This window comes from Aquarana catesbeiana, linkage group LG02, assembly GCF_042186555.1.
Source record: "Aquarana catesbeiana isolate 2022-GZ linkage group LG02, ASM4218655v1, whole genome shotgun sequence".
In the NCBI taxonomy this organism is placed as follows: domain Eukaryota; kingdom Metazoa; phylum Chordata; class Amphibia; order Anura; family Ranidae; genus Aquarana; species Aquarana catesbeiana.
Window position 1 is genome coordinate 45,571,098 of NC_133325.1, and position 18,694 is coordinate 45,589,791.

General features: G+C 46.5%; 1 protein-coding gene across 2 annotated transcripts in view; it reads right to left on the reverse strand.

Annotated features, from left to right (window-relative positions):
• Positions 1-17,351, reverse strand: part of CCDC90B (coiled-coil domain containing 90B) — a 64,991-nt gene extending 47,640 nt beyond the window's left edge. The window contains exons 1-2 of one of the 2 annotated variants that reach the window (XM_073612831.1): positions 17,155-17,351; positions 15,565-15,688 (exon numbers count right to left, since the gene is read on the reverse strand). In XM_073612831.1, coding sequence (XP_073468932.1) covers positions 15,565-15,688; positions 17,155-17,248 — 218 coding nt within the window. In that variant the 5' untranslated portion in view covers positions 17,249-17,351. The remainder of the gene's footprint in view (positions 1-15,564; positions 15,689-17,154) is intronic. The other variant, XM_073612832.1, reaches the window with a different exon arrangement.
• Between the last annotated feature and the right edge of the window lie 1,343 nt (positions 17,352-18,694).

The window sequence follows — 18,694 nt, forward strand, 5'->3', positions numbered from 1 at the left end:
TGGCCCTAGTATGTGTATGTATGAATGTGAGTAAGGCCCCTTTCACACTTGTGCGACTTTTCCTGCGACTTTGGAAATCAGAGTCTCATGACAAGTCGTACTTCATGGTTTCTAATCATGACCATTCATATCTGTGTGACTTCAAGTCGCACCGACTTCAAAGTAGTCCCTGTATTACTTTGGTCCGACCTTGATGCGAATTGAGGTCCATAGACCTAATGTTTACACAGGCATTCCCTGAAATTGCGGCCACAAAAACGTGGAAATAACACATAAAGTCACGGTAGTCTTAGGGACCCTAGATTGCAATCTCCTTGAGGGCAGGGACTGATGTAAATGTATAATAAATGGATTTTTAAAACCGCTTACCTGTAAAATCCTTTTCTTGGAGTACATCACGGGACACAGAGCACCATAGTAATGACTATGTGGGTTTATATGCTACCTTTAGGTGATTGGACACTGGCAACCAATAGTAAGAAGGTTCCTCCCATATAACCCCTCCCATACAGGAAGTACCTTTAGTTTTTTAGCAAGCAATGGAGATCCCAGAAAAAGAGGGGAGGGACCTCTGTGTTCCGTGATGTACTCCAAGAAAATGATTTTACAGGTAAGCTGTTTTAAAAATCCATTTTTCTTTATCGTACATCATGGGACACAGAGCACCATAGTAATGACTATGTGGGATGTCCTAAAGCAATGCCTTTGAGGGGAGGGAACACACCTAAATCCACTTTATTTTAGGCTCCAAATTATAAAGCTGCTTGCAGCACGCTCTAGCCAAAAACAGTCTCCTTTTGGGATCTAACATCCAGTCGGTAAAAGCTGGTGAATGTATGAACTGAAGACCAAGCGGTCGCTTTGCAAACCTGAGCCATCGACACCTGTTGGGGCACTGCCCAAGATGTACTAACTCCTCTGGTAGAGTAAGCTTTAGGATATCGAGGTGGAACCTTGTGTTTCAACTCATAGGCCTGGATATTAACCTGACGAATCCACCTAGAGATTGTAGAACTAGTTAGTGCCTGTCCTTTCCTAGGACCCTCAGGCAGAACAAAAAAGGAGTCAGACTTCCGAAAAGGGGCTGACATATCCAAGTAAACCTTAATAGCTCTCACCACATCCAGTGAATGGAGCAATCTTTCCTCCTTAGATTTAGGGTTAGGAAAGAAGGAAGGTAAAATGACATCCCGATTTAAGTGAAAACTGGAAACCACTTTAGGTAAAAATTCCGGACGGGGCCGCATTACCACCTTATCCTGATGAACAAACAGAAAGGGTTTCTTGCAAGAAAGGGCGGCCAACTCCGAGACACTTCTTGCTGAGGTTATAGCCACCAAAAAAAACAATTACCTAGTCAGTAGGATCAAAGGAATATGCTTAATAGGCTCAAAGAGTTGACTCTGTAGCGCTGAAAGCACTAAGTTCAAGTCCCATGGGCACAAGGGTGGTCTAATTGGTGGCCTTAAATGTAGTACTCCCTTGATAAAGGTTCGTACCAACGAATGAGACCCTATTTGCCTTTGGAAAAAAAACGATAAGGCCGAAATCTGTCCTTTAATGGTTCCTAAGGACAAGTTTAAATCAATTCCTGTTTGCAAGAAGGCAAGAACCCTCCCAATTGTATACTTGCGAGGGTGCCATCTTCTCTTCTCACACCATGAGATGTATGACTTCCAGACTCTATGGTAAATTTTCCTAGACACTGGCTTTCTAGCATTTATCAAAGTAGCCAGAACAGAACCACTGATACCACGGTCTTTTAGCACTCTGCTCTCAATAGCCACGCCATCAAATTCAGCGACCGTAAAGAAGGATGGTATATTGGACCTTGGGACAGTAGGTCTGGGTGGAATGGAAGACACAATGGGTCCCCTACTGCCATCTTCACAATCTGTGAATACCAAGACCTCCTTGGCCACCGTGGGGCCACCAGAATCACTGTTTTCTGCTCCATCTGTATCCTGCGTAACCGGTGTGACAGCATCTGGATTGGAGGAAAGGCGTAAATTAGAGAATACCAATCCCAGGGAACCACTAATGCATCCGTCCCCACGGCAAGTGGATCCCTGGTTCTGGACACAAAGCTGTCCAGCTTGGTACTGAACCTGGATGCCAGAAGATCCACCTCTGGCATCCCCCAACGCTGGCATATTAGAAGGAAAACCTCGGGGTGGAGGGACCATTCCCCTGGAAGTAACTGCTGACAACTTAGGTAGTCTGCCTGCCAATTGTCCGCCCCCGGAATATAGACTGCCGACAGATATGGCACGTGTTTCTCTGCCCACGCAAGTATATGATTTATCTCTTTCTGGGCTGCCCAGGTTGATGTATGCCACCACTGTGGAATTGTCGGACTGGACTCTGACCGCAGACCCCCGCAGCCTGGCCGTCCAGAATATGAGGGCCAAACGGGGCGCTCGGATTTCCAACAGATTGATCAGTAAGGTTTTTTCTACCTGGGACCGTTTTACCTGTACGGAGGCCTCTTCCAATACTGCTCACCAGCCGAGACGACTGGCGTCTGAGGTTACCACCTTCCAAGTCACTGGTGGAAAGGACTTCCCATTTTTTAAGTTGCTGGTCTTTGACCACCAAGAGAGGTCCTGTTTTACCTTTGGGGATAGAGATATTGGATGATCCAAGGCTAGGACAGACTTGTCCCAAGCCTCCAGGATCGTTCTCTGGAACAATCTGGAGTGAAACTGTGCATAAGGAAATGCGCTGAAAGATGACACCATCTTCCCCAGCAGTCTCATGCATAATCAAATTGAGGGTCTTTCTTCCCTTTTGACTTTCCTGACCAGCTCCACTATTGAGCTGACCTTCAAGGGGCGTAAAAACACCCTTTCCTGGGTGGTATCCAGAATCAAGCTTAGATATGTCAAGATTTGAACTGGACGAAGAGCTGATTTGTCCATATTCAAAATCCAACCTAGGCATCTCAGAACATGAACTGTAGTTGAAACGTTCTCTATCAGGGTGGAATAGGATTGGTCCTTCACCAGAAGGTCGTCCAGATATCCTATCACCGATATCTTCTGAGACCTTAGAAAGGCCAATACCGGAGCCAACACCTTTGTGAAGACTCAAGGGGCTGTAGCCATACAGAACGGTAGTGCTACAAACTGGAAATGATGCTCTTCTACTGAGAAGCGTAGAAACCTTTGATGTTGTCCGAAAATCGGTACATGCAGGTATGCATCCTTGATGTCTATGGATGCTAAATAGTCCCCTTTTCTTAGAGAAGCTATTACTGAGCGAACCGATTCCATCCGGAAGGTTTGGACTCTTAGAAAGGAATTGAGGGATTTGAGGTCCAGAATGGGCCTTACTTCCCCATTTGGCTTCGGCACTGTGAATAGGTTTGAAAAAAACCCTTTGAACTTTTCTTTGGGCGGAACCTTGATAATCACCCCTTGCCTTTTTAGCTGTTCTAAGGCTAGGAATAGGCTTTTCTTCTTTTCTACATCCGAAGGAACTCTTGATCTCAGAAATCGATTTGGGGGAAAATCGCGGGACTCTATTTTGTAGCCCTGCGTTATAGTGGCGATAACCCACTTGTCCTGCACCCAGATGCCCAAGCATCTGCGAACCGCCACAGTCTGCCCCCCACTTGTAAGAGTGGGGGCGTCCCTTCACAAGGAGGACTTGGCATTGGCCTTATTCGGCTTCTGAGTCCAAGTTCTTTTCTGACCCCGAGGTCTTTTAAAGGCAGGTGGTTGAGGCCGTCAATACTTCTTGGGAGAAGATGCGCCTGGCCCAGGAGCGTTCGAAATCTTAAAGGAAGGCTGCTTATTCCCTCTTTTCACAGGAACCAATGAGCTCTTTCCTCCTAAGATTTTTTGGATATACTTATCCAGATTGTCTCCAAACAAACGTTCCCCGTGAAAGGGAAAAGCCGCAAGTAGCCTCTTGCAAGGCATCTCGGCTGACCAGTTCTTTAACCACAAAACTCTGTGCATATGCACTGAGAGCAGCGCAAAGCGAGACATCTGCTGGATTGAGTCTTTTAACCACTTCAGCCCCGGAAGGATTTACCCCCTTCCTGACCAGAGCACTTTTTACAATTTGGTACTGCGTCGCATTAACTGCTAATTGCGCGGTCATGCAATGCTGTACCCAAACGAAATTTGCGTCCTTTTCTTCCCACAAATAGAGCTTTATTTTGATGGTATTTGATCACCTCTGCCGCTTTTATTTTTTGCGCTATAAACGGAAAAAGACTGAAAATTTTGAAAAAAAATGATATTTCTACTTTTTGTTATAAAAAAAATCCATTAAAATCAATTTTAGTCATACATTTAGGCCAAAATGTATTCGGCCACATGTCTTTGGTAAAAAAAAAATGTCAATAAGCGTATATTTATTGGTTCGCGCAAAAGTTATAGCGCCTACAAACTAGGGTACATTTTCTGGAATTTACACAGCGTTTTGTTTATGACTGCCTATGTCACTTCATGAGGTGCTAAAATGGCAGGGCAGTACAAACCCCCCCCAAATGACCCCATTTTGGAAAGTAGACACCCCAAGGAAATTGCTGAGAGGCATGTTGAGCCCATTGAATATTTATTTTTTTTGTCCCAAGTGATTGAATAATGACAAAAAAAAAAATAAAAAATTACAAAAAGTTGTCACTAAATGATATATTGCTCACACAGGCCATGGGCATATGTGGAATTGCACCCCAAAATAAATTCAGCTGCTTCTCCTGAGTACGGGGATACCAAATGTGTGGCACTTTTTGGGAGCCTAGCTTCATACGGGGCCCCGAAATCCAATCACCGCCTTCAGGATTTCTAAGAGCGTTAATTTTTGATTTCACTCCTCACTACCCATCACAGTTTTGAAGGCCATAAAATGCCAAGATAGCACAAAACCGCCCCAAAATGACCCCATTTTGGAAAGTAGACACCCCAAGCTATTTGCTGAGAGGCATGGTGAGTATTTTGCAGCTCTCATTTGTTTTTGAAAATGAAGAAAGACAAGAAAAGCGTATTTTTTTTTTCTTTTTTCAATTTTCAAAACTTTGTGACAAAAAGTGAGGTCTGCAAAATACTCACTATACCTCTCAGCAAATAGCTTTGGGTGTCTATTTTCCAAAATTGGGTCATTTGGGGGGGGGTTGTGCCATCTGGGCATTCCATGGCCTCCGAAACTGTGATAGGCAGTGAAGAGTGAAATCAAAAATTTACGCCCTTAGAAAGCCTGAAGGCGGTGCTTGGTTTTCGGGGTCCCGTGCGCGGCTAGGCTCCCAAAAAGTCTCACACATGTGGTATCCCCGTACTCAGGAGAAGCAACAGAATGTATTTTGGGGTGTAATTTCACATATTCCCATGGCATGTTTGAGCAATATATCATTTAGTGACAACTTTGTGCAAAAAAAAAAAAATTTGTCTTTTTCCCGCAACTTGTGTCACAACATAAAATATTCCATGGACTCGACATGCCTCTCAGCAAATAGCTTGGGGTGTCTACTTTCCAAAATGGGGTCATTTGGGGGGGTTTGAACTGTCCTGGCATTTTATGCACAACATTTAGAAGCTTATGTCACACATCACCCACTCTTCTAACCACTTGAAGACAAAGCCCTTTCTGACACTTTTTGTTTACATGAAAAAATTATTTTTTTTTGCAAGAAAATTACTTTGAACCCCCAAACATTATATATTTTTTTTAAAGCAAATGCCCTACAGATTAAAATGGTGGGTGTTTCATTTTTTTTTTCACACTGTATTTGCGCAGCGATTTTTCAAACGCATTTTTTGGGGAAAAAACACACTTTTTAAAATTTTAATGCACTAAAACACACTATATTGCCCAAATGTTTGATGAAATAAAAAAGATGATCTTAGGCCGAGTACATGGATACCAAACATGACATGCTTTAAAATTGCGCACAAACGTGCAGTGGCGACAAACTAAATACATTTTTAAAAGCCTTTAAAAGCTTTTACAGGTTACCACTTTCGATTTACAGAGGAGGTCTACTGCTAAAATTACTGCCCTCGATCTGACCTTTGCGGTGATACCTCAGGTGCATGGTGCAATTGCTGTTTACATTTGACGCCAGACCGACGCTTGCGTTCGCCTTTGCGCGAGAGCAGGGGGGACAGGGGTGCTTTTTTTTTTTTTTTTTTTTTATTAATTTTTTGATTTTTTATCTTATTTTTAAACTGTTCCTTTCATTTTTTTTTTTTTTTAATCATTTTTATTGTTATCTCAGGGAATGTAAATATCCCCTATGATAGCAATAGGTAGTGACAGGTACTCTTTTTTTGAAAAAATTGGGGTCTATTAGACCCTAGATCTCTCCTCTGCCCTCAAAGCATCTGACCACACCAAGATCGGTGTGATAAAATGCTTTCCCAATTTCCCAATGGCGCTGTTTACATCCGGCGAAATCTAAGTCATGAAATGCTCGTAGCTTCCGGTTTCTTAGGCCATAGAGATGTTTGGAGCCATTCTGGTCTCTGATCAGCTCTATGGTCAGCTGGCCGAATCACCGGCTGCATTCTCAGGTTCCCTGTTGGGACAGGAGAGCCAGAGAAAAACATGGAAGACGGTGGGGGGGGGGGATTCCCTCCCACTGCTTGTAAAAGCAGTCTAGAGGCTAATTAGCCGCTAGGATTGCTTTTACATGAAAGCCGACCGCTGGCTGAAAAGAATGATACCAAGATGATACCTAAACCTGCAGGCATCATTCTGGTATAACCACTCAAAGTCCAGCAACATACTAGTACGTTGCTGGTCCTTGTTGGGCATATATTGTAAACTTTTTTTTCATGCAGCCTGTGGGGTGAACGAAAAAAAGATATTGATCGGTGGGTATGCCCACCATTAGAATACCTCCCTTCATCCACCCACTTCTAATGATGGGCATACATGCACCGTATATATGTGCCGAAGCATGGGGGCATCCTCCCGCAAAAGGCAGGAGCAAATTGCTCCTCCACCCACTGCTGCCCCCACGCTTCGGCATATATGCTGAAGTATGTAACTGTGGTGGTGAAATCACCTCCGACAGCGCTGGAGTCACGGCTTTATGTATCGTGGGAGCAAACGCTGTTGCTGTCAAGATAAATAAATCCGCGCTGCAACTGAATGGCGTACCTGCTAAGCAAATGATGGTTAACAAAAAACAAAGTAACATTACAGTATAACAGTAATACTTACCATACCTGCAAAGCAAATACAAAAAAAAAACATAGTAAAAAATAAAACATTTAACGCAACCTGTGCCTACCTAAAATATATATATGCCGAAGCATGGGGGCATCCTCCCGCAAAAGGCAGGAGCAAATCGCTCCTCCACCCACTTCTGCCCCCACGCTTCGGCATATATGCTGAAGTATGTAACTGTGGTGGTGAAATCACCTCCGACAGCGCTGGAGTCACTGCTTTATGTATCGTGGGAGCAAACGCTGTTGCTGTCAAGATAAATAAATCCGCGCTGCAGCTGAATGGCGTACCTGAAAACAAAAAAATGTTTAAAACACAGTAAACTATAAAAAAATTACATACCTGAAAAGCAAACATGATAAAACATAACAATAAAACATTGCAGAATAGAATACAGTAAAAAAGAGCAGAACAATAGAGAGAAAATAGAGAGAGAGAGAACAATAAAACGACAACTATTTTTGTTTTTTTTATTTTATATTTTTTTTGTTTTTTTTTTTTTTTTTTTTTACTTTTTTTTTTTTTTTTTATAACTAACTTTTAAAACTGTAACGGTTCCAGGTTTGGGTCTCTCAAAATGCGATGGCATCTTGGGAGACCCTGTGAAAGTGTGTCCTAGTCTGTGCAGTGCTGTACCCTACGCTAAAACTCAACTAGTGTATGGTAGCGTTCAAAACATTCACCAATGCAAAGACCAGGATTGCCAGGACAGGAGGGACAATAATACCGGGTGTCACGCCTAAATCCTCGCTTTCTGCAGACACGACATTTTCTTTGGGGGGCTCGTTGGGTAGGGGTACTCGGGATGGCATAAAGAAAATGCCTCTCATGCAGCCGGCCTACTGCATTTGGATTGGGAAGGTGAGGTGGAGCACCGTCTGGAAACAGAAGGGCTCTGACGATCTCTTCCTGGAATTTAAGGAAGGATCCAGTCCGTCCTGAAGCTCTGTATAGCACATGAGCGTTCAGCAAAGCCAATTGAAATAAATAAACATACACTTTTTTATACCAGCGTCTGGCCTTACGGGCAACTAGGTACAGCGCCAACAACTGGTCGTTGAGGTCCACCCCTCCCATATTAAGGTTGTATTCGTGGACACAGAGGGGTTTCTCCACAACACCAGTCGCCGTAGTAATTTGGGTCGTCGTGTCTGCATGAAGGGAAGTGAGAACGAAAACATTCTTCTTATCCCTCCACTTCATAGCGAGCAAATTATTATACTTCAAGCAGGCTCTCTCCCCCAGCCTAAGACGGGACTCTACAAGCCGCTGGGGAAAGCCCCGGCGATTAGGTCGCACGGTGCCACATGCTCCAATTTGATGATCAAAAAGGTGACTAAAAAGTGGCACGCTCGTATAATAATTGTCCACGTACAAGTGGTACCCCTTTCCGAATAAGGGTAACACCAAGTCCCACACTATCTTGCCAGCGCTTCCTATGTAGTCAGGGCAGTTTGTCGGCTCTACGTGACTATCTTTGCCCTCGTAAACCATAAATCTACATGTATAGCCTGTGGCCCTGTCACAGAGCTTATACATCTTGACCCCGTATCTGGCACGCTTGCTGGGAAGATACTGTTTGAATGACAAGCGGCCAGAAAACTTAATCAGGGACTCATCAACGCAGACAACTTGATGGGGAGTAAACAAGTCTGCAAAACGTTGGTTGAAGTGGTTTACGAGGGGCCGAATTTTGTAGAGCCGATCGTATGCAGGGTCTCCACGAGGACGACAGAGTTCATTGTCGTTGAAGTGCATGAACCGCAAAATCTGCTCGTATCGTGCCCTGGTCATGGAGGCAGAGAACACGGGCATATGGTGAATTGGGTCAGTGGACCAATATGACCGCAACTCACTTTTTTTGGTTATGCCCATGTTGAGGGAAAGGCCCAGAAAGATCTTAAATTCGGAGACCGTAATTGGTCTCCAATCTCTGGCAAGGGAGGACTGGTGATTAGCGGCGATGTGTTGACCAGCGTATAAATTGCTTTGGTCCACAATAGATCTATAGAGATCTTCGGTGAAAAACAGTGAATAAAAATCCAGTGGCATAAAGTCAACTGTTTCCACCTGAATTCCGGGTTGGCCAGTGAAAGGGGGAAGTACGGGTGCTGCAGAAGTGGAGGGTTCCCAATTCGGATTGGCGAATGCAGCAGGAAGGGCACTATGGGCACGACAGGCCTGTGTTCGTCTTCTTGGTGGCAGCGGGACACTACTAGTGCTTGCCACCTCACCAGCTTGAACTGCACTTATGGGACTCGCCACGTCACCACGTGATACTGCAGTGCTGGATGTACGACCAGGGTGTACTAGGCCGCTGGTGCTTGCCAGTTCACCAGAAGGAATAGCGGCGCTAGTACTTCTCTGTTCCATACGAGGGACCTGCGGTTCTTGCACTTCAAGGACAGAAGAAGAAGATCGGGGTCTGGTAGCAGGGACCACAACTCCGTCGTCAGAGCTATCTGTCATGGAGCCGCTGTCCTCTACAGGATCGTATTCTGAGCTTGAACTTGACAGATGAGTGACTTCCTCTTCACTATCTGTCATACTCAGAAACGTGTAGGCCTCTTCACTAGTGTACCTTCGATTTGCCATTTTGGGCTCTAAATTTAGGGGTACACTAGTGAGACTCACAGGCAAAAAAGCTCCTGACTGTCAGCGACTGATTCAAAGCGCTACCAAAAAACTGTTAGCGATCGCAGGGATCAGACCTGACTCTGCGAACGCTGCAGTTATGTGTGCTTAGTGTTTTGTGACAGTTATCGATCGATACTGCACTTGGGTGGGCTGGGCTGGGCCGAGGGGCAAACCGCAGGTGCTAGCAGGTATCTGGGCTGATCCCGCTAACACTGCGTTTTTTTGGGGGACCCTAAACTGCTGGGGAGTATAGATCTGATCGGATTAGATATTGATCCGTTCAGCTACTATAGCACTAAGGGAGGTGTATGCTGCGTGCGTGGGTGTTAGCGGTACTGGCGCTAACCTGACGCTGCCCGGGGCGACGCAGACCTTATCTGATCCTAAAAACTTAACTTCTATCACCGCCGGGCAATTAGGGGGTTAAACTTTTATAAGGTAATAAACGGCGGGTGCCCTAAAACTATAATAAACTACAAAAAAAAAAACAACTAACCAGTGTCACCCGTAACAGTTATACGGTGATCACTGGTGAAAGGGTTAACTAGGGGGCAAGCAAGGGGTTAAAACCTTTAGCAGGTAGTATATGGGGGTCCCTGTCGCTATAAAACACTGACAGCGAACCTATATACTTACCTCCCTAACTAGCGTCACCTGTGTCACTAATACAGCGATCAGAAAAACGATCGCTTAGTGACACTGGCGACAGGGGGTGATCACGGGGTTAAAACTTTATTAGGGGGGGTTAGGGGGGTACCCTGGACCTAAAGGAGGCTAACCTGATGTTATTGAAATTGCTCACACTCGTGGAACGGCGACAAACTACGGTACCTAAAAATCTCCATAGGCAACGATTTACATTTTTTTTTACGGTTACCAGGTTAGAGTTACAGAGGAGGTCTACGGCTAGAATTATTGCTCTCGCTCGGACGATCGCGGGCGATACCTCACATGTGTGGTTTGAACACCGTTTACATATGCGGGCGCAACTTATGCGTGCGTTTTCCTTGCTGCGCGCACTCACAGGGACAGGGGTGTTTTAAACCTTTTTTTTTTTTTTTTTCTTATTTAATTTTTTTTTTTTTTACCATGTCTCTTTAAAAAAAAAAAAAAATTGATGACTTTTATTGCTGTCACAAGGAGTGTAAACATCCCTTGTGACAGTAATAGGTGGTAACAGGTACTCTTCATGGAGGGACCCCAAATGCCTCCTTTGCACTTCAAAGTATTCAGATCCCCAAAAACTGCAATTCTGAATACCGTCATTTTATTTAATTTGCCGCCATTATCAGCCGAGTAAACTGGAAGTGACGTCGCTTACGTGTTTACACATAGGAGACTGGAAAGAAGTCGCTTCCAGCTGTGTTCCAGTCTCAGCCTAGCCGGCGAAAGTGCCGGATCGTGGATCGGGTCTCCCGGTGGGACGGGAGGCCCGGGAAGAGCAGCGGAAAGGGGGCGGGGGGTGTGGGGGGACGTCCCCTCCCGCTCCTTTGGGATAACAGCCGAGCGGCTTTTAGCTGCATCGGTTGTTATCCCTTAAGAGCCAACCGCCCGCTCTAAAAGACGGTACCGGGATGATGTCTGCAGCCGCTGGCATCATCCCGGTATAACCCCTAAATCCGAGGCCGCATATGTGTGCGTATGGTCGGCGGGAAGGGGTTTTTAAGATTCATTAATAATTTTGTTTATTCAGCATGAAATGGAGCTTAGTTATATAGCATGAGGCTGTATATTCTGCAATATTTACATTTTTGGTAAACTCATTTAACTTAACCCCTTCCCGCCGACCGTACGCAGATATGCGTACTCGACTTTCCGGGGTTATACCGGGATGATGCCCACAGCTGCAGGCATCATCCTGGTACCGTTGTTTACAGCGGGCGATCGGCTACCCGAGTATAACAACCGATGCGGCTAAAAGCCGCTCGGTTGTTATACCGGAGGAGCGGGAGGGGACATCCCCCTCTCCCGCCGCTGTTACCGGGCCTCCCGTGCGATCGGGAGGCCCGGTGTCTGATCGTGTGCCTTCGGCGGCTGGGGGCGGGCTGGAACGAAGCTGTGGGCGGCTTCGTTCCAGCCTTCTCAATGTAAATGCGGAAGCGACGTCATGACGTCACTTCCTGTTTGCTCGGCTGCCAATGGCGCCGAATTTAAAAAAGTACACAGTATTCAGAATCGCCGTTTTTGCCGATCTGAATACTTTGAAGTGCAGAGGAGGGATCGGGGGTCTTTTAGACCCCCGATCCCTCCATAAAGAGTACCTGTCACCACCTATTACTGTCACAAGGGATGTTTACATTCCTTGTGACAGCAATAAAAGTAAAAAAAAAAAATTTTTTTTTAAAACACAATTTATAAAGTAAAAAAATAAATAAAATAAATTTTTTTTTTTAAAGTGCCCCTGTCCCCGCGAGCTCGCGCAGCGAAGAAAACGCATACGGAAGTCGTGCCCGCATATGTAAACGGTGTTCAAATCACACATGTGAGGTATCGCCGCAATCGTCAGAGCGAGAGCAATAATTCTAGCCCTAGACCTCCTCTGTAACTCAAACCTGGTAACCGTAAAAAAATTTTTAAAGCGCCTATGGAAATTCATAGGTACCGTAGTTTGTCGCCATTCCACGAGTGCGTGCAATTATAAAGGGTGACATGTTTGGTATCTATTTACTCGGCGTAACATCATCTTTCATATTATACAAAAAAATTGGGGTAACTTTACTGTTTGGATTTTTTAAAATTCATGAAAGTGTCCCTTTTCCAAAAATTTGCGTTTAAAACACCGCTGCACAAATACCGTGTGATAAAAAATATTGCAACAATCGCCATTTTATTCTCTAGATTCTCTGCTAAAAAAATATATATAATGTTTGGGAACTCTAAGTAATTTTCTAGCAAAAAATACGGATTTTAACACCAAATTTCAAAAATAGGCTTAGTCATGAAGCTCTGCAAGCTGAGAACATGCACTGCATTGATGCAATCACACAATTTCCCAGTGACCATGCGATAAAACACAGTTCGGGAATATTCCTTTATCCCATTGTTTTGCAGATCTATGTACACTACAAACTGTATGATTGAATCGGTTCTGATATCTGTTTTACTAACCCGACAACTTCGAAATAGGAAATCTTCATTTTGTTTGCAAATATTAAAGATTCTAAGTACCAGCAAGAATAAGTCCTTACATTTAACCACTTCAATAACCGCATATAGTAATATGACGGCCACAGATGGGATCTCCCATCCTGGGTGGCCATCATATGACATCCTGGGCTTCCCAGCCATCTAGGGGGCGCGCGTGCCCGCCGCGTTGTGCGAGACCCGGTGCGCATGCCCTGCGGCCGCGATGTCCGCCGGGCACCCGCGATTGCCCGTTAACCGAGCAGGACCGTGGATCTGTGTGTGTAAACCACACAGATCCACGTCCTGTCAGGTGAGAGGAGACCGATCTGTGTTCCCAGAACAGAGGAACACCGATCGGTCTCCTCCCCTTGTGAGTCCCCACCCCCTACAGTTAGAATCATTCCCTAGGAAACACATTTAACCCCTCGTCTCCCCCTAGTGGTTAACCCCTTCCCTGCCTGTCACATTTATACAGTAATCAATGCAATTTTACAGCATTGATCGCTGTATAAATGTGAATGGTCCCAAAAATGTGTCAAAAGTGTCCGATATGTCCACCATAATGTCGCAGTCATGAAAAAAAAAAAAAAAAAAAAAAAAAAAAAAAAAAAAATCGCAGATCGCCGCTATTACTAGTAAAAAAAAATAAAATACATTTTTTTTTAAAAATGCCATAAATCTATCCCGTATTTTGTAGACGCTATAACTTTTGCGCAAACCAATTAATAAACGCTTATTGCGATTTTTTTTACCAAAAATATGTAGAATACATATTGACCTAAACTGAGAAAAAAAAAAAATGTGTTTTTTTTTTAAAACAATTGGGATATTTATTATAGCAAAAAGTAAAAAATATTGTGTTTTTTTTCAAAATTGTCGCTCTTCTTTTGTTTGTACCGCAAAAAATAAAAACCGCAGAGGTGATCAAATATCACCAAAAGAAAGCTCTATTTGTGGGGAAAAAAGAACGTCAATTTTGTTTGGGTGCAACGTCACACGACCGCGCAAATTGTCGTTTAAAGTGCGACAGCGCTGAAAACTAAAAATTGGTCTGGGAAGGAAGGGGGTGAAAATGCCCTGTATTGAAGCGGTTAAAGAGCACCTGTCATTTCAGATCCATCATGGCAGCGCCTGTTAGCGGGCATCCACTCACATGCTGCCGCCACATCCCTCACCTTGTTGTGTCACTGCCGCTTCACCAGCCTTCCCATTAAAGTGTCGGTGAGTCAACAGCGGGTCAGAGGAGGAGCCGCTGCGGGACAGAGATGACAGTTGCTCTTTAAAAATGATGATCTAATATTGAGTTGATTTAAATTTTTACTAGTGATTTAAATCAAATCCACCCCATCAGTGCCGCCTCGTCAGCGCCCATCAGTGCCGCCTCGTCAGCGCCCATCAGTGCCGCCTCGTCAGCGCCCATCAATGCCCATCAATGCCGCCTCGTCAGCGCCCGTCAGTACTGCCTCATCAGCGCCCATCAGTGCCGCCTCGTCAGCGCCCATCAGTGCCGCCTCGTCAGCGCCCATCAGTGCCGCCTCGTCAGCGCCCATCAATGCCCATCAATGCCGCCTCGTCAGCGCCCGTCAGTACTGCCTCATCAGCGCCCATCAGTGCCGCCTCGTCAGTGCCGCCTCGTCAGCGCCCATCAATGCCGCCTCGTCAGCGCCCATCAGTGCCGCCTCGTCAGCGCCCATCAGTGCCGCCTCGTCAGCGCCCATCAGTGCCGCCTCGTCAGCGCCCATCAGTGCCGCCTCGTCAGCGCCCATCAGTGCCGCCTCGTCAGCGCCCATCAATGCCGCCTCGTCAGCGCCCATCAATGCCGCCTCGTCAGCGCCCGTCAGTACTGCCTCATCAGCGCCCATCAATGCCGCCTCGTCAGCGCCCGTCAGTGCTGCCTTGTCAGCGCCCATCAGTGCCGCCTCGTCAGCGCCCCATCCGTGTAGAAGAAAAATTACTTATTTGCAAAACTTTGTAACAGAAACTAAGAAAACCTTTTTATTTTTTTGGTCTTACACAAGCCCTTTACATCAGGGGGCCCCCCATCACAGGGCCCCCTGCACCTTTTAGTGCCAGGCAGAGGAGAGCAGCCAGGGGTCAGAGCAGGTTTCAGGTCTGGATGGAGGAAGTTCCAATTCTGTTCTGTGATGCTGGTGTTGGGGCATGCATGCGACATCTCTGGTTGTTAGGATGCCAGCGGTCCTAGCAACCAATGACGGCAGAGGTGGGGGAGGGGACTCACTGGCTGGCACTCTGAAAAAGACTGTCACTCAGTCCAGGCTATGGTCTGGCTGTCCTAGGGTGACCACACTCACTACACTGTATCTATAGAGAAGCAGAGTAGTCACTCAAGGGCAGGAAGTGTGCCAGGGCTAGAGAGCACCTCCCCCTCTCCTCTACTACACAGCAAGGTGGGAGATGTTCAGTGGTCAGAAGACATTTCCTGGTAGCATTGATTGAGATAACTTAGTAGAGTGTAGAGGACATCACTGGATTTCCGGCAGGATCAAAACGTTTTTTTTGCGTTTATCAAACAGATACGATAATATACTCACAATTGTATAGATAACAGACCACAAGGGAGTCATTTACATAGTTGGGGATTACAGTGAAATCTCCTTACCATGAGTCTCCAGGTCACACACCAGAGCGTGTGTGTCGAAGGTTAACTTCCTCTGCTCCGGCGGTGTTATCTCCACCCTCCGGACATCGTAGCTGGACAGGAGCTTTGTCCTAGTAAACAGCCCTGCAATGATCAGCAACCAATCAGGATGGAGATCGAGGAGGAAAATAACACAATAAGATACATGGAGCATCTGGAGGGATGGGATAGGAACAACCCCCCCCCAGCTTCATTGGTCATGTAATAGGACCCCCCCTGGGCGTCATGGGATGGGAACTCATCAAGCTCTATAGGTGAAGTGATGGGACTCCCTGAGCTTCACAGGTCACGTGATGGGAACCCCCTGAGCTTCACAGGTCACGTGATGGGAACCCCCTGAGCTTCACAGGTCACGTGATGGGAACCCCCTGAGCTTCACAGGTCATGTGATGGGAACCCCCTGAGCTTCACAGGTCATGTGATGGGAACCCCCTGAGCTTCACAGGTCATGTGATGGGAACCCCCTGAGCTTCACAGGTCATGTGATGGGAACCCCCTGAGCTTCACAGGTCACGTGATGGGAACCCCCTGAGCTTCACAGGTCATGTGATAGGAACCCCCTGAGCTTCACAGGTCACGTGATAGGAACCCCCTGAGCTTCACAGGTCATGTGATGGGAACCCCCTAAACTTCACAGGTCATGTGATGGAATCCTCTGATCTTCACAGGTCATGTGATGGGAACCCCCTAAACTTCACAGGTCATGTGATGGGAACCCCCTGAGCTTCACAGATCATGTGATGGGAACCCCCTGAGCTTCACAGGTCACGTGATGGAACCCCCTGAGCTTCACAGGTCATGTGATGGGAACCCCCTGAGCTTCACAGGTCATGTGATGGGAACCCCCTGAGCTTCACAGGTCATGTGATGGGAACCCCCTGAGCTTCACAGGTCATGTGATGGGAACCCCCTGAGCTTCACAGGTCACGTGATGGGAATGGGAACCCCCTAAAATTCACAGGTCATGTGATGGGAACCCCCTGAGCTTCACAGGTCACGTGATGGGAATGGGAACCCCCTAAAATTCACAGGTCATGTGATGGGAACCCCCTGAGCTTCACAGGTCATGTGATGGGAACCCCCTGAGCTTCACAGGTCATGTGATGGGAACCCCCTGAGCTTCACAGGTCATGTGATGGGAATGGGAACCCCCTAAAATTCACAGGTCATGTGATGGAACCCCCTGAGCTTCACAGGTCACGTGATGGAACCCCCTGAGCTTCACAGGTCATGTGATGGGAACCCCCTGAGCTTCACAGGTCATGTGATGGGAACCCCTAAACTTCACAGGTCATGTGATGGAATCCTCTGATCTTCACAGGTCATGTGATGTGAACCCCCTGAACTTCACAGGTCATGTGATGGAACCCCAAGCTTTCCCAGACCATCTAATTGCAACATGTATTGAGTGTCACTCCATTGCTCTGTAACTGATGGTTTCCCCTCCCCCGGTATCTCAGCACAGACCTGCAGTGACATCCTGACCCTTCCAGGAGTTTGGAAAGTTTCTGGACACCGCTGACCCCGGCCTCCCAATCAGATCACCTCACCTCTCCTACAGCCGCTGTGATTGGCCGGCCTGGCACACTGAGGATGGCTGATCAGCAGCTGGTACAGAGGTCTGCACATCCCTGAGCCCCTCATCTCCTCCCAGACACATCAGATCTCACAACCCTGTGTGTGTGGGGGGGTGTCCTCCGTCCTCTACCTCACTTCCGGCCTGCCGCTCTGCATTCTGGGGGATGTAGTCTCCTCTCTGGTCTCTGTGTACTCATGGCACCACAACTCTGAGCATGCAGCATGCGATGGGGGGCGGGGGTGTTCCTCAGATTGTGTCATTGTGCCAGGTTGTGACATGGAAAGTAAAGCAGGGTGGTATTGAAGTCCACCTGTCAGTGGAACAATAAAGATTTGTTTTGTTGAACTCCTCCTTTGAGTTTATGACGTAATAAATGTATTGATGAGGTATGAGGCTTGCAGTGCTTCACACCTCTGAGGATGTTCTTACTTAAAGTAGAACTATAGGCAAAAGTTTTTTTTTCAGTTTAAATAAAGTAAGGGAGTGTTATAACCCCTGTCAGATTTTTTTTATTTTTTTGCTATCTGCGTCCCGTTGCAGAGATTCCTCTTCACTTCCTGTCCCATATCCAAACAGGAAGTGAGAGGAAATCCCTGCAAATTAAGGGAATTCCTTGGGGGGCCCCCAGGTCAACAGAACTAGTGTCCCCATTGGAAGATTTCCCCTCTATTACTTTTCTGGGGACAACCCAAAATTTGGGATTTACCTTCACTTTCAATGATGATGGTAAACAGGAAGTAGAGAGGGCGAATGTCCCGAACGGGGGCACAGACAGCAATAAATACTGACGGGGGTTCTAATCCCTCTCTCTATCAACAACTACAAAAAAAAAAGTTTTACCTTTAGTTATACTTTAACCCTAGAGAGTAGAAGTAAGTATGACCCCCACGATATATATGTACTGCAGTTTACTAATGTGATGGCTGCATTACTGCTCTTTTTCCTTTGTTTTTACCTGGTTATCCTGTCAGTAACTCACTTCCTGTCCTAGGGTGACAACACTCAGTTACTGTACTGTATGGAGGAGCAGCGTTGTCACCCTGGAACAGGAAGTGTATTGGGACTATAGAACACCTCTCCCTCTTCCCATCTCTATAACATGAAGCATACCTCCCAACTGTCCCGGATTCACCAGGACCGTCCCGAGATTTGATGGAAGTCCCGGCGTATCAAATCAATGTCCCAAAGTGGAGCCCAGTGCAGGGACAAGCTCCGGCACTTGGCACAATTGACTTTCCTGGCAGGGGCGTACTGTCGTGGGCAGAGCTGCTGATAAGGCAGTACAGCCAGGCCTCCTGTACTGGGCCCGGGCCCCATAGGTTTAAAAGGGGGGCCTAGGTACCTGCTGAGCAGGAGGGCCGGCTGTACTGTCTTATTGCAGACAGATCCTCTTCTGCCTCCCCCTGCAACGCTGCCAGCTTCTCCTCTTCTTTCTCCCACTGGCTGCACTGGAAACAGATTGGTTTTAGCACATGCTCTCTTTCCATCTGCTGTCTGGGCCCCCCATGTGT